General features: G+C 43.4%; 1 protein-coding gene across 1 annotated transcript in view; it reads right to left on the bottom strand.

The window, feature by feature from the left end:
* Positions 1-14,797: 14,797 nt before the first annotated feature.
* The window catches only part of LOC125121856 (receptor-type tyrosine-protein phosphatase T-like), a 140,906-nt gene continuing 131,504 nt past the window's right edge, over positions 14,798-24,199 (bottom strand). The window contains exon 8 of the mRNA XM_047770176.1: positions 14,798-14,886. Within this exon, the coding sequence (XP_047626132.1) occupies positions 14,798-14,886 (89 nt within the window). The remainder of the gene's footprint in view (positions 14,887-24,199) is intronic.

Genomic DNA, 24,199 nt, shown 5'->3' with positions numbered 1-24,199 from the left:
GAGGGGCAGTGCACAGAACACTGTGGTCAGTGAAGGTGATTCTGGCCAGTGTCTGGAGACGGCCACTGTGGCTCACGTGTTTGTTCCTGCCCCCACCAGCCATCAGGGCTGGCGTCCTGCTTCCCCATTGGAACGGCAGCCTCACCCGCCACTCGTAAGTCCCGGAAATACACTGGGTGCTCTCAGCTCCCAGCCCACCTGCCATTTCCCTTTCTTTTCTGCTGTAGAGGCCACAGAGAACTGTGATGCCCACGAAGCCTCTGAGAATAGGCATAGTCAAGGGCTTGATCTCTTGACCAAGGATGATCCCTCACCTCCATCTCTGAGTCACCTCACTTAGTGCAGAGTTCCTGAGCAGCGTGCCCTCCTGCTCACAGGGGATGCATAGGAAATGACCTAAATGGGTCTGGCCCTGCTCAGGCTTAGCCCTGAGCACCCGATAAAAGGCAAATTCCTCCTTCTTCATGATGGCTCCCCAGGACCAATCAGCGATGTTCTTCCAACTAAAAGCACTGAGAGCCTGCACTGGATGCAAAGCTCTGTGCTCAGTGCTGGGGACCAGCAGGTAGTAAGGCTAATAACCTCTCACACTGGTGGGTCTTACAGCATCAACCATCAGAGGATTGAGTGGTGGGGGGAAGAAAAGGTAGATGGTCCTATAATCAGCGAGTGAAAACACATGGCAAGAGACAGCTAGGGAGTGAGGGGCTGCAGGTCAAGATAAAGGGGAATCCCAAGGCTGCGAATAATCTTCATGGACCAGTCTAGGTTTCAAATCCTCCCTCTTATCATATTAAGATGCACCTACATTCTACCTCCAATATCAAAGTGTAATTATTTTGTCATAAAATTATTTTGAAATATTTAAAGATATTTTCCTTTAATATTACTTGGTTCCCAGTAATAATACTTTATAATTGCCCATGCAAAGCATTCTCTGACATAAACCACACAAATGTTTTCTTAAGTCAAGTCTCCCAAGGCAATAGAAATAAAAACAAAAATAAACAAAAGGGACCTAATCAAATTTACAAGCTTTTGCACAGCAAAGGACACCAAAAACAAAACAAAACACCCAAAAGACAACCTATGGAATGGGAGAAAATAATTGCAAATGATGCAAACCACAAGGGCTTAATTTCCAAAATAGGTGAATGACTCATACAACTCAACAACAAAAAGCAAACAATCCAAGCAAAAAATGGACAGAAGACCTCCAAAGAAGATATACAAATGGCCAGTAGGCACAGGAAAAAACGCTCAGCATCACTAATTATTAGAGAAATGCAGATTAAAATTATGACGAGGTACCACTTCACACTGGTCATAATGGCCATCATTACTAATTCTTCAAATAAAACAAAAGCTAGAGAGGGTGGGGAGAAAAGGGAACCCTCCTACACTTCTGGTGGGACTGTAAATTGGTACAACCACTACGGAAAACAGAATGGAGAGTTCTCAGAAAACTAAATATAGAACTACCATATGAAACAGCAATCCCACCCCTGGGCATATATCCAGACAAGACTACAATTCAAAAAGATATATGCATCTGCATTTTCATAGCAGCACTATTCACAGTCTCCGAGACATGGAAACAACCTAAATGTCTATCAGCAGATGAATGGATTAAGAAGATGTGGTACATATACACAACAGAATATTAGCCATAGAAAAGAACAAAATAACACCATTTGCAGCAACATGGATGCAGCTGGAGATTCTCATTCTAAGTAAGAAAGGGAAAGATAAACATCGTACGATACCACTTATATGTGAAATCTAAAACATGGTACCAATGTACCTATCCACAAAACAGAAACAGACTCACAGACATAGAGAACCACTTGGGGTTGCCCAGGGGGAGGTGGGGGGGATGGGATGGACTGGGAGTTGGGGGTCAGTAGATATAAACTATTACATTTAGAACGGATAAACAATAATGCCCTACTATATAGCACAGGGAACTCTATCCAGTCTCTTGAGGTAGAATATGATGGTAGATAATATAGGAAAGTGAATGTATACATATGGATGACTGGGTCACTTTGCTGTACAGTAGAAGTTGGCACAACATTGTAAATCAACTATATTTAATTTAAAAAACTGTAATTGCCTATGGCTTCTCCAACCACTTTGTTCTTTGGGGAATTCCTGATCTGTGAGTACAGCTAACCTATAGTTTCTTATTACATGTAATGACATTTTTGATCACTAAATATGACCATACCCATATATATATGTCAACCTACAGAAGGAGAAAACAGTTGCAATATGTATATATGCAGGCAGATCTATTTCATAAAGAATTAAATGCTGATTAGCTTCAATACAGTTTTCCTACACATTTTTGAGCTGATAAATTGCTTTTCCAGTCTTCAAACATTTCTGTGAGCTCTGAAATCTCCTGGTCACAGTGCGTAATGATGAAAAGGAGCTTGAAAAGGGAGGCAGGCAGGACAGTTCGTGAAGCACCTTCAATGGCAGGAAGGGTATGGATGCCACTCTAAGGGCCATGGACAATGTGGGAAGGACATAACCCAGGGAAGAAGCAGGGCCAGATCTGCACTGGAATGGTCACCCTGACTGTCCCAAGGAGGATGGATGGTGGTGAGGACACGCAATGGGGAGAGGCAGTACCACAGCAGGAATAGGAAGGAGAAGGCTGGAAAACGGGTCCAGGGAGGATGCAAGGAGCCCTTTCCAGCATAGCAAAAGTGTAAAGATGGAGAAGTCAGGGAGTTCCCATTGTGGCTCAACGGGTTAGTATGCATGAGGATGCAGGTTCCATCCCCACCCTTGGTTCAGTGGGTTAAAGATCCAGCATTGCCATGAGCTGTGGTATAGGTTGCAGATGTGGCTCAGATCTGGTGTTGGTATGGCTGTGGTGTAGGCTGGCAGCTGCAGCTCTGATGCAACCCCTAGCCTGGGAACTTCCATATGCCGCAAAGTGTGACCCTAAAAAGAAAAAAAAAGAAAAAGAAAAAAGATGGTGAAGACAAACTACCAGGCAGGTAGGCAGGGAGGGAGGAAACTTAGGGAGAGAAGCCACACTGGCCACAAATGAGAAGATGCCACACCAAACACCCAAGGATACTCTCCCCCTTGGCATGAAACACTTCAGGCCTGAGGGTATCTATGGAGACAGGAATGGGTGAGCCAAAGAGTCTATCTTTGCTGCCATCGGTTCAACACCCCCAGGCAACACCAGTGCCCCACCCCCCAAATCACCATCGTCCCCCTCTTTATACATATCTCTTCATTTAAGCCTCATGCCAGCCCTAAGAGACGGACGCTGTTATTGTGAATTTAAAGATGAGGAGATGAAGGTCCATAGACGTTTGGTCATTTGCCTAAGGTCATACCACTGCTAAATGGTGGGATGAGAGTTTGAATATGAAAATCGTACTCTTCCCATAATACCCTATTGCTTCCAAAGCCCACTAACATCAGGGCGAGAATATCTCTACTACTGAGCCTGAAGGAAGATTTAGAGACAATATCTGATGGTACTGAGGTCCTAGGCATTGAACTTCATTTACTCATTTAGTCATCACAAGACTGTTGCCTCAGCACAGCAACACAGTGGACCCGATAATGTCATTTGCTATTTGATCCCAGCAGCAATGGGGTCTGTAAGTGTTCTTCCCACCCTGAGAGGGCCCCAGGAAATGGGCCAAAAAGGGAAAGATACAGAAGGAGCGAAATAAAATTACACTAAAAGAAAAATACAGCGCAGCCTGTTGGGAAGGAAATGAGAAGCATAATTCACCTTCGAAATTTACCAAGTCTCATAAGCCTGGTAAGACAAAGATTAGTAGTGGGTGTAAAATCCGGTGTGTGAATTCTGTGAATTGTGGTGGCAAAGAATCCTCAGCTGACGAATGTGGACAGGAGAGTAACACTGGAGAAGGGCGGGTAGAGCAGGGGAAATGCAGTTTTAGGGCTGATTTGATGTGAAAGGAGGAACAGAGAGAGGAAAAGATCCCAAATGACTCCAGATTTCTGAGTCGTGTAGGCAGGCTGCTGTTTATCACATAGAGGCAGGCCATTTTGAGCATCCAAGCTGTAGGGTTGAGGTGGGTAGAAGACAGGCAGAAAAAGCAGCTAGGTGTGCAGAGCTCAGAAGAGCGATGGGGATGTGTCCGTATCTTGTTGAAGCCAGGGGAACAGGTAAGACATACCCAGGGAGAGTCACGTGTAATGAAGACTGAACTGGGCAGAGGAGACGGTCCTGAGAAACACCAAGTGTAGAAATCAGAGATAAAAAGCAGTGGGCGTATGATCCAAGAAACTGGATAGAGTTTTCATTTGGAGAAGAGCTAACAATGCAGCCCTTGGGGAGGTAAGGGTGAAATCTCCACTGGCCCAGGTAAGACGGGATTTTTCTCGGATATGGAAGCATGGCCAATGCTTAAGAGGATGAAAAGCTGAAGCAAGACAGGAATGCCCTAAGGAAAATAGAGGGATGGATCTGAGAGGGAAAATGTCAGGTGCTAAAAATGCAGAGCTGGCCTCAACCGAGCCTAAAGGAAGATAAGAACCTGCAAATATTTGACATGTGTTAATGCCAACAAGGGAAAGAATTGATTCGGCTCTAAAGAGGGGGCTGTGACTTGTAAGTGATGATAAGAAATAAAAGCCATTGATTATCAGCTCCAAACACCAAACCACTTATTTGCAGAGTTATTGTCTCAGGGAAGTGGAGAAGAATAAAGAGAGAATGTAGACTTGGAACAGTTATAGATGAGATGTCCCAATAAACAAAGCCGCTCATCCACTGTTGAGGGCAAAATGCAAATGGACCCAATTTGGGAGGAAGTGTCTCAAGTCTTGGAAATGCTCGCTGACAACAACACTTCCAGGAATTTATTCTAGGAAAAAACCTTAAATATGTGCACACAGGTTTGTGTCTATAGGATATTAATTACAATTTTTGAAAAATTAGAAAAGACATAAATGTCCAGCAGTAGAACTGGATAAATTCAATGTGTCCATATTAAGAGCATATTAAGACTTGAATCAGGAGTTCCCATTGTGGCCCAGTGGTAACAAATCCAAACTCACAGTATCCATGATGACATGAGATCCATCCCTGGCCTCGCTCAGTGGGTTAAGGACCTGGCATTGCCGTGAGCTATCGTGTAGGTTGTAGGAGCGGCTAGGATCCCGCATTGCTGTGGCTGTGCCCTAGGCCTGCAGCTGTAGCTCTGATTTGACACCTAGCCTGGGAATTTCCATATACCAAGGGTGTAGCCCTAAAAAGAAAAAAAAAAAAAAAAAAAGGCTTGAATCAATGTTTCTGCTTTCTTACCCTGTTCAATCACTCTGGAGTCTGCCTGTCCAGAGCCCTCAATGGCTGCTCGTGTTATCTCACCAGTGACCACCAGGGTACCAGATCCAAGAGGACCCTCTTAAGGGACATTTTACTTGACCTTCAGATGGTTGACAACTTCCTCCATCCCCAGTCTTGCTGCTGGCCTGAAGGTACCATAATCTCCTCCTGCCTTTCTAGCTGTTTCTTCACAGTCTGCATGGCTGGCTCTGCCTTTGCAACCCAGCCTCATGGTGCTGGCACTGCTCAGGGTTCCCTTCTCTTACGGGTCTAGATCCGTCAGTCTAGACGGATCACATTCATCACCATGGCTTTGTGGGGGAAACACGTGCTTCTGCACACAATTCTGCATCCTCTAGGGCACAAGGTTCCCTGTTACCGGATTCTGATTCTATTGGAGTGACTTTACAACTCCGCAAGTTGTAGAGAACTAAGAGAGATGCAGAATAATTTTTTGTCTATAGACAAGGAAATGGTTCTGTCTCAGGAAGGGACTATCTTTCCCCCTCCCAAAGGGGAAAAAAAGCCACTTTTTCCTCCATTTGCATACACATGTCAATATTCCTCATCAATCAATGTTTCTGATTTTGGGATTTTCCTCTGTACTGGTTGTGACCTCACTGGTTTCCTTATAAATGAATTAAATAAAACCATGGTGATTTTTACATCTCTATGAGTCATGATTTTACCTTTTCTTTGTTTTTTCTTTTTTTTTTTTTTTGTCTTTTTAGGACTGTACCCATGGCATATGAAGTTCCCAGGCTAGGGGTCAAATTGGAGCTACAGCTGCCAGCCTATGCCATAGCCATAGCAACACTGGATCCTTAACCTACTAAGTGAGGCCAGGGATTGAACCTGCATCCTCATGGATACTAGTTCAGTTTGTTACCGCTGAGCCACAACAAAACTCCACCTTTTCCTTAAAATCATCTTTGAATAGTTTTAAGTGATACCTAGAGCCAAAGAACCCAATACGTATCTCCATTCCTGACCCCTTCCCCCTTACTAGTTTGTGTATACATAGAGTTGGTAGTCTCTCTACAATAGTTATGTTCCATAAAGTTGCACCAAATTAGCAAATACTGAACCACGGCTCCTAGGTTCCTGAGAGGCTCAGATGCAACATTTTTGCCAACCGGTCAATACATAACCTTGTTTTACATGTGTTTTTGTTGAAAGTTACCTTGTTTAATAGATATTGCTAATTCATTAACATTGAACGTACAGCCAATAGCTATAACTCATACCTGAACCCATTTACTGAACATCTGCATCTTCTCTGTCAGGCAGGACACAGCCTTCCTGCACTCAGGGACCCTAGGCAATACTTCGGCACCATGCTTTGGGGCCATTTTAAACAGAAAAATTACCAAGAAAAAACACAAAGATGGGGGGGAAAACATGACACTAAATAGACCATAAAAGGGATATTGTTTGCAGGAGGAGACCTGCAACAAGAAGCTTAAGCTGGTAACATGTGCATTTGGCGACTCAAATTTTTCACTTCTCTGTGCATGTCTGTGGATGACCGTGAAAGCACCGTGAGTATTGATTTTGGTGTTACGATTACATTTTAGCAAGTAGATGAATTGGCCATCATGGAGTCTGCAAATACTGAGGACAGACTGTATTTCTGTATCTACATGGAATGTAATGGACATCCCCCCTTAGTTGCAGGACCCATCAAAACCAAGACCATGTTTGCTTTATTAATTATGCTACCTACTTAATACCTATTTGTATTTATGAAAGCAAAAATAGGGTATGCATGTGGGGAAATATTCATTATATACTGTCAGATAAAGAATTCAGTTCTATAACACGTACATGTTGGCTTAATTTTGTGCATGTCTGCATTACAAAAAATAAAAACAAACCAGTGGAAGAGTTATACCAAAATGTGGAGCAGTTAACTCCAAGTGGTAGGGTTATGGGTGATTTCTACATGCTTTTATCATGTTCCTGTATCTTCCAAAATAAAGTGAATGAAAACACATTTCTTTTAACCATTGGTACAAAATGTCATTAAGGTATGAAGAGGTGCCCTACCTTTCTTACCATGTACAGTAGAGTCTGAACAACTCCAGGCACCAAAGTCACTCTAACTTGCAAGCAAACATCTTGGTCAGCCTCTCTCTGGTCTGTTCATATGTTGGGATTCATAGCTCATTCCCAGAGGGCCAGCACTCTCCCAGGTAATATCTTTCACCTGGTATCTTTGAAAAGATGTGGCCAGAATTAAGTTTTGTGCCCTTGGCATATTACAGGCATCCTGCTACCTTGTCATTCTGCATCTTAAACTCCCCATAATACAGAATATCATTACTTTGTTGGCCATACCTAATAAAGGATGCTTATTCATCTATGCTTCAAATGCCTGGATGTACCAGCCAGACACGGAAGTAAAATGCACAAGGCTCTGTCCTCAGGGAGTTCAGAGTCTAGGACAGCACAAGACAGGGGGTGGTCCTTAACTATCTGCTGGAGGCCTTTAGATGTCTAAACTGCCATGGCTTTGATGAAATCCATGGGGTGGGGACAGTGGTCCAGGGCATGAACAGTATCCACTAGAAGAGGCAATTAAGGGCCCCATTATTAATGTCTTTCTTCTCGGGGACATTCCTCTGGGCTCTATTTCATTGTGTTCCGTTTATATCGTTCATATACCATACTCCATAAAATAGCCTGGGCCATGGCAAATGGATTTTCTGCCTAACCTTCAAATGAAAAGAAAAATTAATTAATCAGAACTCCTGTGTCCTTCCATCACCGCCACCATCCCCCGCAAGCCATCAGGTTAATCCAAGAGTCACAGCACAGTGAAACCTTCTTCAATGGCCATAGCGCAGGACCCATAAGAGTCTGGGGTCAGGAGATGCTGTTTCATAGCTGTCCCAAGACGGGAGAGATGCAGGTCTCACGACTCCCGAGGGCTCCTGCGTCCCCCCAGTGTAAATGGTGGTGATCACCCAAGTCGGTCTCAGAGTCACAGAAAAGCATCAAGAGAGACCATGTTTACACAAGACTCGAGAAAGACAGGATTATAAGGAATTCACAAGCTCAGGGGGTACTGGCCACTTGGACAGGGCTGGAATGTTCCTCAACAAATAAGGTACCTTGACTGTGTGTCTGCCCTGCTATGAGGCCAGGGCAGGAGATGCACAATTAGGATCCTCTCTCTGATGGGCTTTCATGTGCAAACCTTCCTTGGGTTAGGCTCGAGCTTCCGTCCCTTCTCCACAAAGAATTTCCTCCTTCCCTGCCCAATCCCTCATTGATTGGGGCACTGTAAACTCCTTCTACCCATGGAGCTGGGATAATAGGTTAAATAGCTATAAACCAAGTTGAAACTTTACCATATACCAGAGACCAACATAAACCCCATATTAATGAATGAGGGAACATGCAAAATATGAAATGATTAGAAACACCCGCTTGGTAAGTTTTATCACTGATTGACACCTTGTGGCATGGAAATTTTTGTCTGTGTATTTTTCTGATTTTCCCATTTTTCTGCAGGGCAGCAGAAAATACCTCCATGATATCTATGCATTCAGCAGGGATTGACTGAGTGCCTGCTATGTGCCAGGCATGATTCCAGGCATTAGGGACCAGAACAGATGAGGGGACTGTCCTGGGGGAGCACAAAGTCTAATGAAAGGGGCATGCAATTAACAAACAGGCACACAAATAATTAGATCATTACAAACTGGGATAAGCTCTGTGAACAGCGTCATAAATGGTTCAACAGGGGAGTGGGAAGGAGATTAATTTAGATTAAGGGGTCGAGCAAGGTCTCTCTTGGCAGTGACCTTTAAGGGGACATATAAAGGAGGAGATTAGTGTGAACGGGGATAGAGTTCCAGGGAGAGGTAACAGCTTGTGCAAAGGCCCTGAGGCAGGAAAGAGCGTGGTGTTTTTGAAGAACAGAAAAAACACTTGAGGAATATAAAAAAAAAAAAGACTCGTGTGGCAGTTGGCACATGTTTACAAGGCAGAGGGAACACAGAAGTGGAGGTTGGGGGTAGACACTAATAGACTCTAAGTATCACTTCATGCTTATGAAATTGGCAAATTTTGAAAAATGATAGTATATGATTTTGTCAAGGTTACACTTCTAGTGCTCACATCATTATAAATTAGCATAATTATTTCATTGAAAGCAATCTGTGAAATGTAGCAAAAGCCATAAGGATGTTTCTACCTTTTAAGACCTTGGTCCTTGAAATTTAGCCTAGAATGCAATTCAAGCAGAAGGTTACAAGGCAGGAAGATGGTGACATTTTGGAAACACCCGAATGTGCAACAATATAAAAATCATTAAGCATATTTTGGCAATGAGACTGTATGGGACACTACAGAGCCATGAAAACAATGTTGAAAATTCCTTAAGAAACATGTAAAATGGTTCCTTTACAGTGTTGAATGACAGGCAGGGACTATAAATAGCACACGGGACACAATTATGTAAGAATGGGGTCAGTGATTGAAAGGGAATACACACTAGCAAAAAAATTAATCCATGTAACACAGGAGATATATTTTCTATTTTCAAAATTTTGCTTTGATGTCAATACTGCTTTATTTTTTTTTCAGGCATGAAGATGAAGAAGACGAAGAAGGAACAAAGCAGCAGCTATTGGAGTAGCTGCAGCCACTGCACCTGCTTTCAGCCCTGGGCCCAGCTAGAAAAGGATTAGTTGGAAGAGTCACATGCTTCTAATGAGTCAAGACATCCCCTGCCAGGGGAATGTATTTGGCAAGAGCAGAAGGACATCCACTCATTGCTAACCAGAAGGCCTGGTTAGATAGGCCTTCTAACTCCCCCTCTCAGCTCCTGCCACAGCTCCCCTTAAGAAGCTCAGAATGACTGAGGGTCAGGCCAATGGTGGGGGTGATTCAGAAACCATAACTGATGCTCTTGATTCCCAGTTTCCTGAGACACACAGTCAATTCCTCTGCATCCAGCCAGGTTTGTGCTCAATGATACACATACTCTCCCATTCCTAATTCAGCGAGACCTCTGCATTCCAGAATGCCAGGGGTGGGCAAGGTACCCTGAGAGTCCTCCGGCTCTGACCTTATTTTGGTCGAGAGCACACACCAAGTTCTTGAAACTGTCTGCCCTCCCAGATCCCTTTGGGAACACAACAAGTGGCTACCCTTTGTCCCTGGATTCACTGCACTGAAGATCTTGGGGGTTTACTGGTGAAGAGGACCTTGGCAGAGGGAGAGAAAGAGAGCCTCTAGGCTGTTAAACTATCCAAAGCTCCAATTTACTAAGGACCTACTAAGTTCTAGGTATAGTGCCAGGCACTTACAGTTATCTAGCCAGATGGGAAAAGAGCAGGAATCACAGATATCATAGGCTCTAATCTCAGCCATGAGTCCTAATAAGCCTCATGACTTGGAACAAAGTCCTAACCTCTCTAAGGGTAATGACAGTGCCTTCCTTGAGGGTTTGCAAGCAGATGCAGTGTGATATTAGCCATCATTATTAGCAGGGACCCTTATTTCTATCTAGTGAGATAAGTAGTATTATCCCCATTTAACAGCTGGGTAAACTGGTTCAGAGAGAGGAAGCAAATTGCCCAAAGCTGCCTAGCATCCTAAGGACAGAACCTGGATTCCAGCTCGGAGGGAGCTGCAGGCAAACCCCTTAGTTGTCTATCCCTTTCTCCATCAAACAAGCAGAAAGCTTGGTTTGCATCCCAGGGCTCAGCAAATGTGCAACTGTTCCTGTACCTTCCAAGAATGGCAGTGATTTACTACCTATGATAAAAATAACCTCTCACACGTATACAGAGTGCTTTACAATTTATAACAACCTTTCACATTCACATATGACTTTAAGGGAGAAACCTACTTTTAGGTTGCATAAATTTTATATAACATAGCAAAACAAAGAGACCTGCACTCCCATTGATATATATATATACATATAGCTTCCTATACATGTAAATACATATCACATACATGGTGTGTGTTGCCTGGGCATGCACATGGTGCAGGTAAACTAAAATATATTTTTTCATTTTTAAAAATTTTATTGACATATAGTTGATTCACAATGCTATGATAATTTCTGCTGTACAATAAAGTGATTTGGCTACACACATACACCCATCTGTTCTTTTTCAGATTCTTTTCCCATATAGACCTTCACAGACTATTGGGTAGAGTTCCCTGTGCTATATAGAAAGTCCCTGTAAAATGCGGGGGTTTTTTGTTTTTTTGTTTTCATTTTTTTTTTGGATTTTTGGTCTTTCTGACTTTTCTAGGGCCACTCCCATGGCATATGGAGGTTGCCAGGCTAGGGGTCTAATCGGAGATGTAGCCGCCGGCCTACGCCAGAGCCATAGCAACACGGGATCCGAGCCACGTCTGCGACCTACACCACAGCTCAGGGCAACGCTGGATCCTTAACCCACTGAGCAAGGGCGGGGATTGAACCGGCAATCTCATGGTTCCTAGTTGGATTCGTTAGCCACTGAGCCATGACGGGAACTCTGTAAAATGCATTTTTAAAGGGAGGATATACTCCCGTGAAAAGAAAGGCTTCAGTCTTGGCTTTAGCTGCCTGCCCCTCACTGCCCTTTGATGTTCACCTCGATGTAGAAGACGTGCAAAGAGAAGAGTGGACCTGAGGCTGGAAACTGATGTGGGAAAAGTTCAACTGCTCTGGAAACGAGAAGGCCTGGTGTTACCTATAGGTGATCTGGGAGGGAGAGGAGAGGAAATGGGGAAAAAAATCCCACTGAAAGGACTTTGAAGGCTGCAAAAGGACTGAGTTGTTTGCTGGGTGGTGCACCAATGCCATCCCCGGCCAGCGTCCCCCAGACATCAGGAGAGGTGCTGCGGCTGCAGGAAAACAGCCTTGTGCTCAGCTCTGGGACAGTGGTGGAGAGGGGCCCATTTCACATCTGATCCCGTTAGGACAGCCGGGAGAAAGAGGGTGATGTTCTGGAACTCAGTGCAGGCAGTGAACAGGGTCCACATGTGCTCCCCTGGGAATCCTCAGAGGTCTGGGGGCAGAACCGGACCGCGCACAGGATCTGTAATGGGGGATTCTGGTCGATACTTCTGGTCAATACTCTGACCAACCAACTGGCACCAGATGATGTATGATCTGTATATTTCTACTTCAAAAAAATGGAACAATAATAACATGTGTCATTTTGTAAGTTTTTTTTTAACTTACAGCATGAACGTTGACCCATACCATTAGATACTCTATGAAAACATGGTTTGTTAACACCAGCATAGAATTCCACTCTCTGCATGCATAAAAATTTACTTAACTATGCTCTTACTGGGGCAATTAGGTGATTTACAAGTTTTTGCCCTTATAAATAATGCAGTGATGACCTCTATGTATACAACTCTTTTTGAACAGCTCTGATTATTTTGCCAGAAAAAAAAAAAAAAGGAGTATACTGTCCTCTAAATATGCTGTGCCAGTTAACCCACCTGCAGAAGTGCCTGCTTTACTGCTCCTTGCCAATGCTGGTTATTACCAATTAAAAGTAGATATGTTTCGGTAATCTTTTAAGTTAAATTTTATTTGATTATCTGTGACACTGGACGTTTTAAATTTGTTTTTCGCCATTCACATTTTGTTTGGCAATTACCTATTTATGCCTTTTAAAAAAAAAATCGGTGTGATATTTTTATTGACTTGTTAGAGGCCTTTATGTATAAGAATATTATCCCTTTTTTCTCTATTTTGTAACACATTTCCCCAGACCTAGTTTACCTATTTGCTTTTTGAATTTTGTTAATATATAAAGGAGACTTTTCTTCTTCCTTTTTTTAGCCACTAAAATTGTAAACCATACCTCAATGGTGAATGCATTGCCTCCTAATGAATTTTAAGTCCCTCCATGTACAAAGGCAACATTTTCTTTATTCTCTTCTGGTTCTTGCTTTTTTTCTGTTTTTAATTTACATTCTTTGTTTTTTATTTGGCTGCATCTGCAGCATGTGAAAATTCCTGGGCCAGGGATCGAACCTGCTGCACAGTAGCAACCCAAGCTGCTGCAGTGACAACGCCAGATCCTTACCCATCGCGCCATAAGAGAATTCCTTAATTTACATTCTTAATCAATCCAGAATTTATTTGGCATATCAAGATATTTATACAATGCATTTTTTCCCCAAATTATTCACCAATTACAAACCACTGTGTGTTAATCAATTCTCCATTCATATAAATTTTGGAAGCCAGGGTCACCCTGCGTTGGATTATTTTCTGGGCTTTAATTATTACAGCTTTAATAAATATTGATATTTCACAGTGAAATCCACTCCCCCAACCACCACTTTTTCAAAGTGTTCTTTACTGCTTTCTCCTATATATTCTTTCAGGTCACTTTTTGAAATCACTTTGTCAAGTTCCAAAAAGATTCTCATTAGGGCTTTGATTGCAATTGTATTAAGCTCCTAAATTAATTTGGGGAGAATTGATACCTCCACAATATTAAATTTGCTAATCCAACAACTTGATATATCTCTCCACTTATTCAGGCCTTGTTTTATCATCCTCAATAAAGTTTCGTAAGTGTGTGTGCCTTCATAGAGTTTCAGCACATTTCTTGGTTTACTCCTAAGTATTTACGTTTTAATTGCATTTGAGAATAGGATACATTTTATTATATTTTTGTAATGGTTATTACTGGCATATAGCTATTGATTTTTGATTATTTGCTTTGTGTCTGACCATAATACCGAAATCTCTTAGTGGTTCTAATAGCTTTTTTTTTTTTTTGATTCAGTTTATTCTCTTAGGCTTCGAGACTATAAGAACATTTTCTGCTAAAAATAAGAAAGTGTCTTTCCATTCCTAGCCCACAAAGAATTCTGATCAGTAATGAAGGCTGAATTTTTTCAAATTACTTTTCCATCTCTCTGGAGAAGATCAGATGGTTTTTATCCTTTGACCCACTGATACGAAGCATGAGACTAATAGTTTTTCTAATATTCAACTTTTCCCTCAGTGTATGTCTGGTCACGGTGCCTTATGCCTTTGTAATGATGCTGGATGTCAGTCATCATACGAGAGAGAGCTGGAGCTTTGCAGCTATGTAATTAAAGGTTCAATTCCCAGCCAGCCACTTGGGCAGCTCTATGGCCTTGGGTCAGTCACTTACCTTTCAGACAGTGGACTACATCCACCCCTTTAGGTTGTAGCAAGAATTACAAGTAAAGTAGTATTTATAACACGCTCAATGCAATGGGCCTCACATATGGCAGACACCCCTGCTAGGTAGCTGCTGCTTTCGTTACTGTAACCATCCATTTTCTTTGGATTGTTATTTCAAGATTTCCATAGGTATGGGAATGAGTGACTTCCTATTTTAATTCATTGGGGGGCTATGTCTTTAATCGAGCTAGCTTGACACACAAACACAGTGAGCTTTTATTATCATTAATACCTCTCTGCAGCTCACTTTTTCTTCAAACTCAACCTTCAAAGTCAAGAGGGACGAGGGAGTGTTTCCCGGATATGTTTGTTGACTGACTATACTTCACCTTCCAGGTGGCCCAGTTCTCTAGAGAGCAGAGGGTGGCAGAAAAATCTAAACATAACAAGATGGGGTTTTGTTTGTTTTGTTTTCTTTTCCTTCTAGGGCCGCACATGCGGCATATGGAAGTTCCCAGGTTAGGGGTCGAATCAGAGCTGCAGCTGCCGGTCTACGCCACAGTCACAGCAATACAGGATCCGAGCCACATCTGCAACCTACACCGCCGCTTGCAGCAACGCAGGATGCTTAGCCCACTGAGTGAGGCCAGGGATCAAACCTACATCCTTGTGGACAGGATGTGGTGTTCTCAACCCCCTGAGCCACAACGGGAACTCCAACAGGATGTTTAATAGGGCTTTTCTTGTTACTTTGGAATTTTACCTGAGGCTACAAAACCAAGAAGCATAACGAGGAAGTGCTGCCACATCCTGCAGAGAACAGCTAAGGCACTTCCAGATGTCTCCTCCAGAGGCTGCTAAGAGGTACCCTCACTCTCCACTCTGACACGCATACAATAAGGACACTGTGCGGGATTGGGGGAGAGGCTCTGAGCTTGCAAACTACAGGTGTAAAAGGAGAAAGCTTTCTTTTCTCCTCTTCTCCCCCAAGCCAAGTGGAAGCAGGTGGGTGGGGGAGGTCCAAGGCCACGGCTGTAGATACCATGTGTGCGGTGGGAGGAGGGGGGGAGGGTCTGCGGAAAGAGCAGAGGGACAGCTCATGCCCCTAGATGCCTGCCCCTCTGCAGACACTTCTCTGCTCACGCAGCCGCTCGTGAAGCAAGCGTGGTGAGAGCCAGCTTTCTCCACTCTCCATGCCCTTAGAGAGAACTCTCTCCAAGGTCCTACCCTCCACGGGAGGAAGGAAGTGTCAAAGCCACAGAGACAGCATGGGGAGGGAGGGGAGGCGGAGGAACAGCCGGTAGCCCTTCTCCAAATCATTTTGAAGAAGAGAAGGTCATGGTCCCTCTTCTGTGGCTGCCTTCAGTCTGGGCTCATCTGTGCTGCTCTGGTGACAATGTCCCTTGGAGCAATGCATGGCCTGCATGGAAGACCTTTCCTCCCCTAGTTTCTCTCCATGTTCAAGACTTCTCTGTTGGTTTCTCTCCGTGTTCAAGACTTCTCTGTTGGTCTTCAGAGTCTGCTTAGATTCTGGGTGCCATGGCAATTCGACTTCTACTGGCTAATCTTGCTGTGTTTCCCCAAGATTTACGGATCATCTCACCAGGACCATGGGAGGGCAGGGATAGATTCAGAAGTCTGTGTTCATATCACCACCCTCCACAGAAGGAAGTTCCCATTTACTTCTTTCTTTAAAATTAGAGTCGACTTACAATGTTGTGCCAATTTCTGTCGTACAGCAAAGTGACCCAGTCATACATAGATATACATTCTCTTTTTTATATTATCTTCCATCACGATCTATCTTGAGAGACCCAATTTATTCTAATTAGAGCCCTAAAGAATGGAGCTAGGGGAGATCCCGCTGTGGCTCAGCTGAAACGAATCTGACTAGGAACCATGAGGATGCAGGTTCGACGCCTGGCTTTGCTCAGTGGGCTGAGGATCCGGCGCTGCTGTGAGCTGTGGTGTAGGTCGCAGGCATGGCTTGGATCCTGTGTAGCTGTGTCTGTGGTGTAGACCAGCGGCTACAGCTCTGACTGGATCCCTAGCCTGGGAACCTCCATGGGCTGTGGGTGCAGCTCTAAAAAGACAAAAAAAAAAAAAAGAATGGGGCCAGGTTCTGCTACCCCCATCTTACAGAGAGTGAAGCTGAGGCTTATAGAAAGGAGAAAAATAAAAGCTTCACAAAATTATGTAGCTCTGTTCTCTTTTCTAGACCCTGGATTCCTCTTGCACTCTTTCTAGCCCTCCCCTCTGCCCTAGAACTGCCAGCTGGACTAAAAACACACTCACCTGGGGATGCTCGCTGCAGAGGGTCAGCACCCACCCCCACTCCCTGTTGGCAAGCCTCATTCTCACTAGCCTTAGCCCGGCAGCAGAGAGAAGGGTCTAGAAAACATGCTTGTCTCTCTGACTTTAGACTAGAGATAGAATTACTAAAGGACAAGTTCCCCTCCTGCACCTGCCATTACCAGGCACCACTGCAGCCACCTCTAGGCCCGGCCACCACACATCAAAGGTTCCAGGACACCTGCACAGCCACTCGTCAGAGCTTCTGCATGAATCTACCGCTGAGAAAGTAAAGAGAGTAGAAACTGTAGAAATCTCGACAGCAGGGTCCATCATGAGGCAGTGAGGGAACTCTTTCCGTTCCTGACATCATTTCTAAATCAATGTTCCTTAAAAGGGGCTTCTAGGAGTTCCCATGGTGGTTCAATGGCAATGACCCCAGCTAGTATCCATGAGGACTCAGGTTCGATCCCTGGCCTCGGTCAGTGGATTAAGGATCTGGTTGTTGCCATGAGCTGTGGTGTAGGTCACAGACACGGCTTGGATCCTGCACTGCTGCGACTGTCATGTAGGCTGGTGGCTGCAGCTCCAATTTGACCCCTAGCCTGGGAACTTCCATATGCCATGGGTGTGCCCCTAAATAGCAAAAACAAAAAAAAACAAAAAAACAAACAAACAAAAAACTGGTCAAGGGAGGTGGAGGTGGGGTGCTATGTCCTGGCTTCTCAGGTAGGCAGATAAGTTATGTCACTAAAGCTTCACAATGAAATGGTAGAAAAGAAACTGAGGCACCAACAAGTGAAGTCTCATTCGTCCATGTTCACCCAGCCAGCAAGTGCCAGCTTGAAATAGAAATCAGAATCTTTTTAGCTCTAAAGCCCCTATTCTTCTCCCTAAATTTTAATGACTACTCTCACTTCATTGAGCCCAGCAATTGGAATTTCTCTCTCTCTCTCTCTATTTTTTTTTATCCCCTTGGAGAAAAGAGAGGTAGACATCACATCAAGTAGAAATCCATAAATATGTAAATAAAATAGAATGTGCAATCAACCCTCAGGTGGAGAGGACAGGAGGAGGCCCCTCAAAATCAGCAGTGTGTGTCTCGTGCCTGGCTGTATCAAGCCGCTTTTCACTTGGAGAGCCTGAATTCCGTGAGACCACGATGAAGTGGGTTCCCAGGCAAAGGACCCTTTGATTTATGAGAGTAAGCAATTACAGGGGTGTCAGATCACCTGGCTTGCTGGATTGATGATGTGCGACTCCGTTACCACCCTGTGAAGAGAGCTGCCCAGGATCTGTATCAAGCAGGGCTTTGAGGGGGAGAGAGATTTCTGGAGCATAAGAGAGACACCATTAGGTAGCTAAAGACCTCTTTCTGAAATCAGGAGGAATTTGTCACCTGAGAGTAAAACCAGGCTCCCTAAGTAAGTGTTGTAGGGAGACAGATTTGGGTAAAAATGAGGGAGAGGTCCTTCTGTGTGATTCTGGGTGATCATTTTGAGACATCAATAAACAGGTGCTCGGGCCATTAAAAGTGGTACCTGCAGAAAAGATGCAGGGCCAAGTTGGACCGCTATGGTGCCTGCCTCTCTCATCTTCTTGCCTGCCTTCCCCAATTATTGGCTTTCAGTCCCAATGCATGGCCCTTGGTTCTCTTTGTAGACTCCAGTCAGTTGATGCTAATAGCCTACCAACTGCCCCTACGCTTTTTTTAAAATGATTTTTATTTTTTTCCATTATAGCTAGTTTACAGTGTTCTGTCCATTTTCTACTGTACAGCATGGTGACCCAGTTACACATACATGTATACATTTTTTTTCTCACATTATCATGCTCCATCATAAGTGACCAGACATAGTTTCCAGTGCTACACAGCAGGATCTCATTGCTAATGGATCCTCTTTGCTCCCTCACAGGACCTCATTCAGAGTTTTATGATAACCAAGCTAATACCGGATAGCAAAGAAAAGTAATCACCCAGGATCTCCACCAGTGACTTGGTCTTTCACGGGAGGACACAGGCATCCCATCAGAGGTGGCATTCAAGGTGAGACTTGGTGGGCACCATAGAGCCAGTCTAGGATCCAACTCCTCTGATGGGTTGTCCACTACTGGGGGTTGCCAGAGAAAACCACCGGCTGTTCTAGACCAGACAACCTCTGAGAGTCCAGGCGACAATATGATCATTGTGTTGTGAAATGGGATTTCCCATGGGATGATGAAACATAATAAAAACATATGGTCCACTATTCCAATTCGCCAGTCAGTCCAGAGAAATGGACAAGACTTCCTGTTTTGACATCATGATTCGCAATCATAATATCCATGACAATAATAGCAAGAATGATTTGTTTCATTACAGGCATCTAAAGAGCACTGTGGAGACGGGATTAAGACAGTGGAATAGAAGGACTGGAGCTCAACTCCTCTCCTAAAAACAACAAAATTCACAACTAAAGACTAAGCAATCTCCACCCAAATGGACCGGAAACACATACCCTACTCCAGAAGAAAAAGAGGAGGCCACATCCACAGGTAGGAGGGGTGATTTCATGATATAAACAACCCCATACCTACGGGGTGGGAAGCTCCACAGACTGAAAACTAACTGGATCACAGAGACTCTCCTACAGGAGTGAGAGTTCTGAGCCCCACATCAAACCCTCACATGCTGGGATCTGTCACTGGGAGAAAGAGCCCCTGGAGCATCTGGCATTGAAGGCCAGTGGGGCTTGTGCACAGGAGCTCCACAGGACTGGGGGAAACAGAGACCCCATTCTTAAAAGGCACACACAGACTTTCACGTGCACTGGGTCCCATAGCAGAGTGAGGTCTCCACAGGAACCTAGGTCAAACCTGACTGCAGTTCTTGGAGGACATCATGGGAAAACAGGGGTGAATGTGGCTTGTTGTGAGGGAAGGACATTGAAGACAAAGCTCTCGGGAATATTCAGCAGTTGCCTTTCTCTGAAGGTGGCCATTTTGGGAAAATCTGGCCCCACCCATCAGTCAGTGCTGAGAAGCCCCAGGGCAAACAACAACCCAGGTGGGATCACAGCCCCACCCCTCAGTAAACAGGCTACCTAAAGAGCCTCAGGCACACAGCAGCCCCTAATCCCATCCAGAGACTAAGCCCCACCCACCAGAGGGATAGGAATCAGCTCCACCTACCAGTGGGCAGGTATCAGCCCCTCCCATCAGGAAGCCTACAGCAAGTCCCCCATACCGACTTCAGCCACAAGGGGGGCAGACACCAGAAGTAAGAGAGGCTACAGCTCTATTATCTATAAAAAGGTCACCACACCAAAAACCTATAAAAATGAAAAGACAGAGAACTATAATTCAGATGAGGGAGAAAGGAAAAACCCCAGAAAATCAGCTAAGCAATGAGGAGATTCTCAGCCTCCAGGAAAAAGACTTTAGACTGTCAATGCTGAAGATGATGCAAGACATTGGAAATAAACTGGAGGCAAAGATGGATAACTTACAGGAAACACTCACCAAAGAGATACAAGATATAAAGCTTAAACAAGAAGAGATGCAAAAATACAATAACTGAAATACAAAACTCACTAGAAGCAGCTAACAGCAGAATACAGGAGGCAGAAGAACGAATAAGCAGGTGGAGGACAGATTAGAAGAAATTATGGATGCAGAACAGAAAAGAGAAAAAAGATTGAAAAAAAATGAAGAGAGTCTCAGGAAACTCTGGGACATTGTTAAACGCACCAACATCCATATTATAGGGGTGCCAGAAGGAGAAGAGAGAGAGAAGGGGACAGAAAAAATATTCCAAGAGATAATAGCCGAAAATTTCCCTAACATGGGAAAGGAACCATTCACTCAAATCCAGGAGGCACAACTAGTACCATACAAAATAAACCCAAGGAGGAACACACTGAGACACATAATAATCAAACTGACCAAAATGAAAGACAAAGAGAAAATCTTGAAAGCAGCTAGGGAAAAGAAATAAGTAACATACAAGGGAACCCCAATAAGATTATCGGCAGATTTTTCAGCAGAACCTCTGTAGGCCAGAAGGGAGTGGCATGATATACTTAACATGATGAAAGGAAAAAACCTCCAACCAAGAATACTCTACCCAGCAAGGCTCTCATTCAGATTTGAAGGAGAAATAAAAACCTTCTCAGATAAGCAAAAGCTGAAAGAATTCAGCAACACTAAACCAGCCTTACAACAAATACTAAAGGAACTTCTCTAGGCAGGAAAGAAAAGATCAGCAACAGGAAACAAAATTTCCACAAATGACAAGGCTCACCAGTAAAGGTATGTATACAGTAAAGATATGAAATCAACCATGCACAATTATACCATCAAAATCAGAAATCATGAGAAGAGGTGGGTACAAATGTGGGACACCGGAGATGAACTTGCAATTAAGAGAACAACAACTTAAGACAATCTCATATACATATAGACTCTTACATCAAAACTTCAGAACAGGAGTTCCCGTCATGGCGCAGTGGTTAACGAATCCGACTAGGAACCATGAGGTTGTGGGTTCGGTCCCTGCCCTTGCTCAGTGGGTTAACGGTCCGGCGTTGCCGTGAGCTGTGGTGTAGGTTGCAGACGCGGCTTGGATCCTGCGTTGCTGTGGCTCTGGCGTAGGCCGGTGGCTACAGCTCCGATTCGACCCCTAGCCTGGGAACCTCCATATGCCGCGGGAGCGGCCCAAGAAATAGCAACAACAACAACAACAACAAAAAGACAAAAGACAAAAGACAAAAAAAAAAACAAAAAACTTCAGAACAACTGCAAACCAAAAATCTACAATTGATACACAAACAAGGAATCTCTGGAGAAGAAATATATCTCATAGTAAATAAGTGCATAATCCACCATGAAGGGGGTCATTTGACATCACTCTTGGAATGCTGAAGTCTTCTTAGATCTGATTCTGATCTCCTCTCCATCAAAGAACTTATGATAATTATAATTAAATAATGCCACTGTACAATTAAATAATACAGCTCTATAATTGTATTATTAATAACCATTTCTCTCCATGGTACAATGTAAAGTCTATAATGTCTTGTTTATCACATCACCTAGAATGGTGTAATGACTTTATTGAAGAATCAATGAGATGGAACAAATTGTGAGGACATATTTATAGTTACACTGTTTTTTAACCAACTTATGCATTTTATATTTTACTTATTTTCAGAGGGTGTATTATTTTTGTTATGCTTACCAGTTGTTATTCTTTTTACTATGCTATATAAAATATTTAATGGTATATAAGGCTTTCTTCTTTATAAATTTTAGTTGCATAATATAACAATTTAATATAATGCTAATTTTTAAAGAAAAATTGAAATGTAATAGATAAAACGAAGTAGTAAAGACGAAAGCCATAAAATTGGGATAAAGTATAGAATAAATTTCTTATTTGTCTCAGCATATTTTCCATTCCACTTCTCCAGTGGGAGTCACTTAATCTGTTTCTTAAGATCCATGTTATAATAATCTGTGTGAATGTAATTGTGTGTAAATGTATGTATTTTATTCTGTAAAAAAATAAAAAAAAATAAAGAGCACTGTGAGCTTTTCAAAGAACTTTGATATACATTCCCATGTTTACTCCCCAGGCCTGTATCACATGAAGGATGGCGAATGATTAAACTGAGCAAAAGGAATACTGGAAGAAAGAAATGAATGAAGCATCTCAAGAGAATAGCATGAAGAAAGAGAAATTGCTTTCACTGGTACTAAGAAGTCCTTTTGATTTTAGCATCCAGGTGCAGTCAGGTAATTCTCATGGAAAAAGCAGAGGTCATCTGCTGGTCTCTTCTGATTGGCATATGCCATCACCTGCCGGGCAGCTCCACCTCCAACACAATGTATTCAAGCCTGACCAGCCTTCTTGTCCCTAAACCCCTCTTCTGCGTTTTCCATCTCAGAAAAGAGCCCTGTCACTTGTCTCCCAGGCACCCAAAGCAGAAGCCTGAGGATGTCATCTTTGGCTCTCTTCTCCTAGACTCCTATCTGATCAGTCTGTCAATGCTCCAGCTTAACTGGCTAAAAGTCTTAATCTGAACTCCAGGCTATTGGGCTGGAGGCTGCTCTATAGCTCAGCCATTGACAATATCTCCCATGAAGGGTTAGATCCTGTTCCCAGTGCCCCAAGGATCTATCTGCTCAGTGACCTGGCAGACCTCCACTTGCTCTTGCTGAATTGGGCCCCCTGGTATCTTCTTCCTGATACCCAAGCCTGTAGCTTCCAGCTGTGTGTCTCTGCCACTAGTACCTGGCACAGAGTTTGGCACATGGAAGGGACTCAGCAGATGTTTGACAAATAGGACAATAGCTGCAGGGTGCAGTAGTCATGCACACTTGGGGGTCTCCATGGTTACCAGTCTCTATCACTCAGTCCCCTCCTCGTTTGCAGAGGAAACTCCATCAAAACCATGTGATGGAGAGTTCCTCAGGCCAAGAGACTTAGCTGTAAGAATATAACAGATGTGTGAGCTGGGTCTGATGATTCTGTGCCTCAATTTTTTTTTTGTTGCTGTTGTTGTTGTTTTCCCCATCTACCTCTCAAAGCTGCCCCAAGGATCAAGCAATATAATTGGGCATGCTACCAAAGTGGCATCCAGGTGTGTCACCATACATTAGTGGTTCTTAAGTGTGGGTGTGCATCAGCATCATTCAGAGAGCTCCTTGTGTCATAGATGCCCAGGCTCCACTCCCAGCATTTCTGATTTCAGTAGGTCAGGGGATAGGGCCTGAGAATTTGCATTTCTAACATATCCCCAGGTGACGCTGCTGCTGTTGGTCCACTGGTGATGCTGATGCTGTTGCTCCAGGAACCGCACTTGGAGAACCACTGCTCTAGGTCACTGTTAACAGCATTGCTCTTTCCACGCCGACACTGTTTTTCTCTACCAACTAGGCTACTGCAATACTCGACTTTACGTTGTACCCTTTTGCTGTTTTGCTGGAATCTCAACCCAGCCTGTAAATTCCTCTGGGCAGAAATTATACCTTGCACATTCCACACACTCTCATTTTCTGTTTTGTAAAATAATGAGTACATTTCCAGTGAGATTAATAATAGAACAGAGAAAGGGGGAAAAACATTCAGGCTCCCAACCCCAATAAACAGCCTCCACAAATGGCTATCAGCCCTAGAATTCTCTTAAAACTTAATTATGAAGCAAAGAACATTCTACTATCAGTAGCAATGTGGAAAAGAAAATTATCTTTTTGATGACACATTTTGTAAAATGTGGGTTATTCAAAATTTTAGGCATAACGTACTTAAACACCAACATTTTTTTTGAAATATAAAACCACAAACAGCATTTCAACTCATAATTTTTATAGTGATAGTCAGACAATTGTGTTTTCAACATGTAAAATCCATTACACAGTCGTACTAACCGTTTGCAATAGACTGTAAA

This window comes from Phacochoerus africanus, chromosome 3 (genome assembly GCF_016906955.1).
Source record: "Phacochoerus africanus isolate WHEZ1 chromosome 3, ROS_Pafr_v1, whole genome shotgun sequence".
In the NCBI taxonomy this organism is placed as follows: Eukaryota; Metazoa; Chordata; class Mammalia; order Artiodactyla; family Suidae; genus Phacochoerus; species Phacochoerus africanus.
The sequence above is the reverse complement of the archived record's forward strand: the minus strand, read 5'-3'. Positions and strand labels throughout refer to the sequence as shown.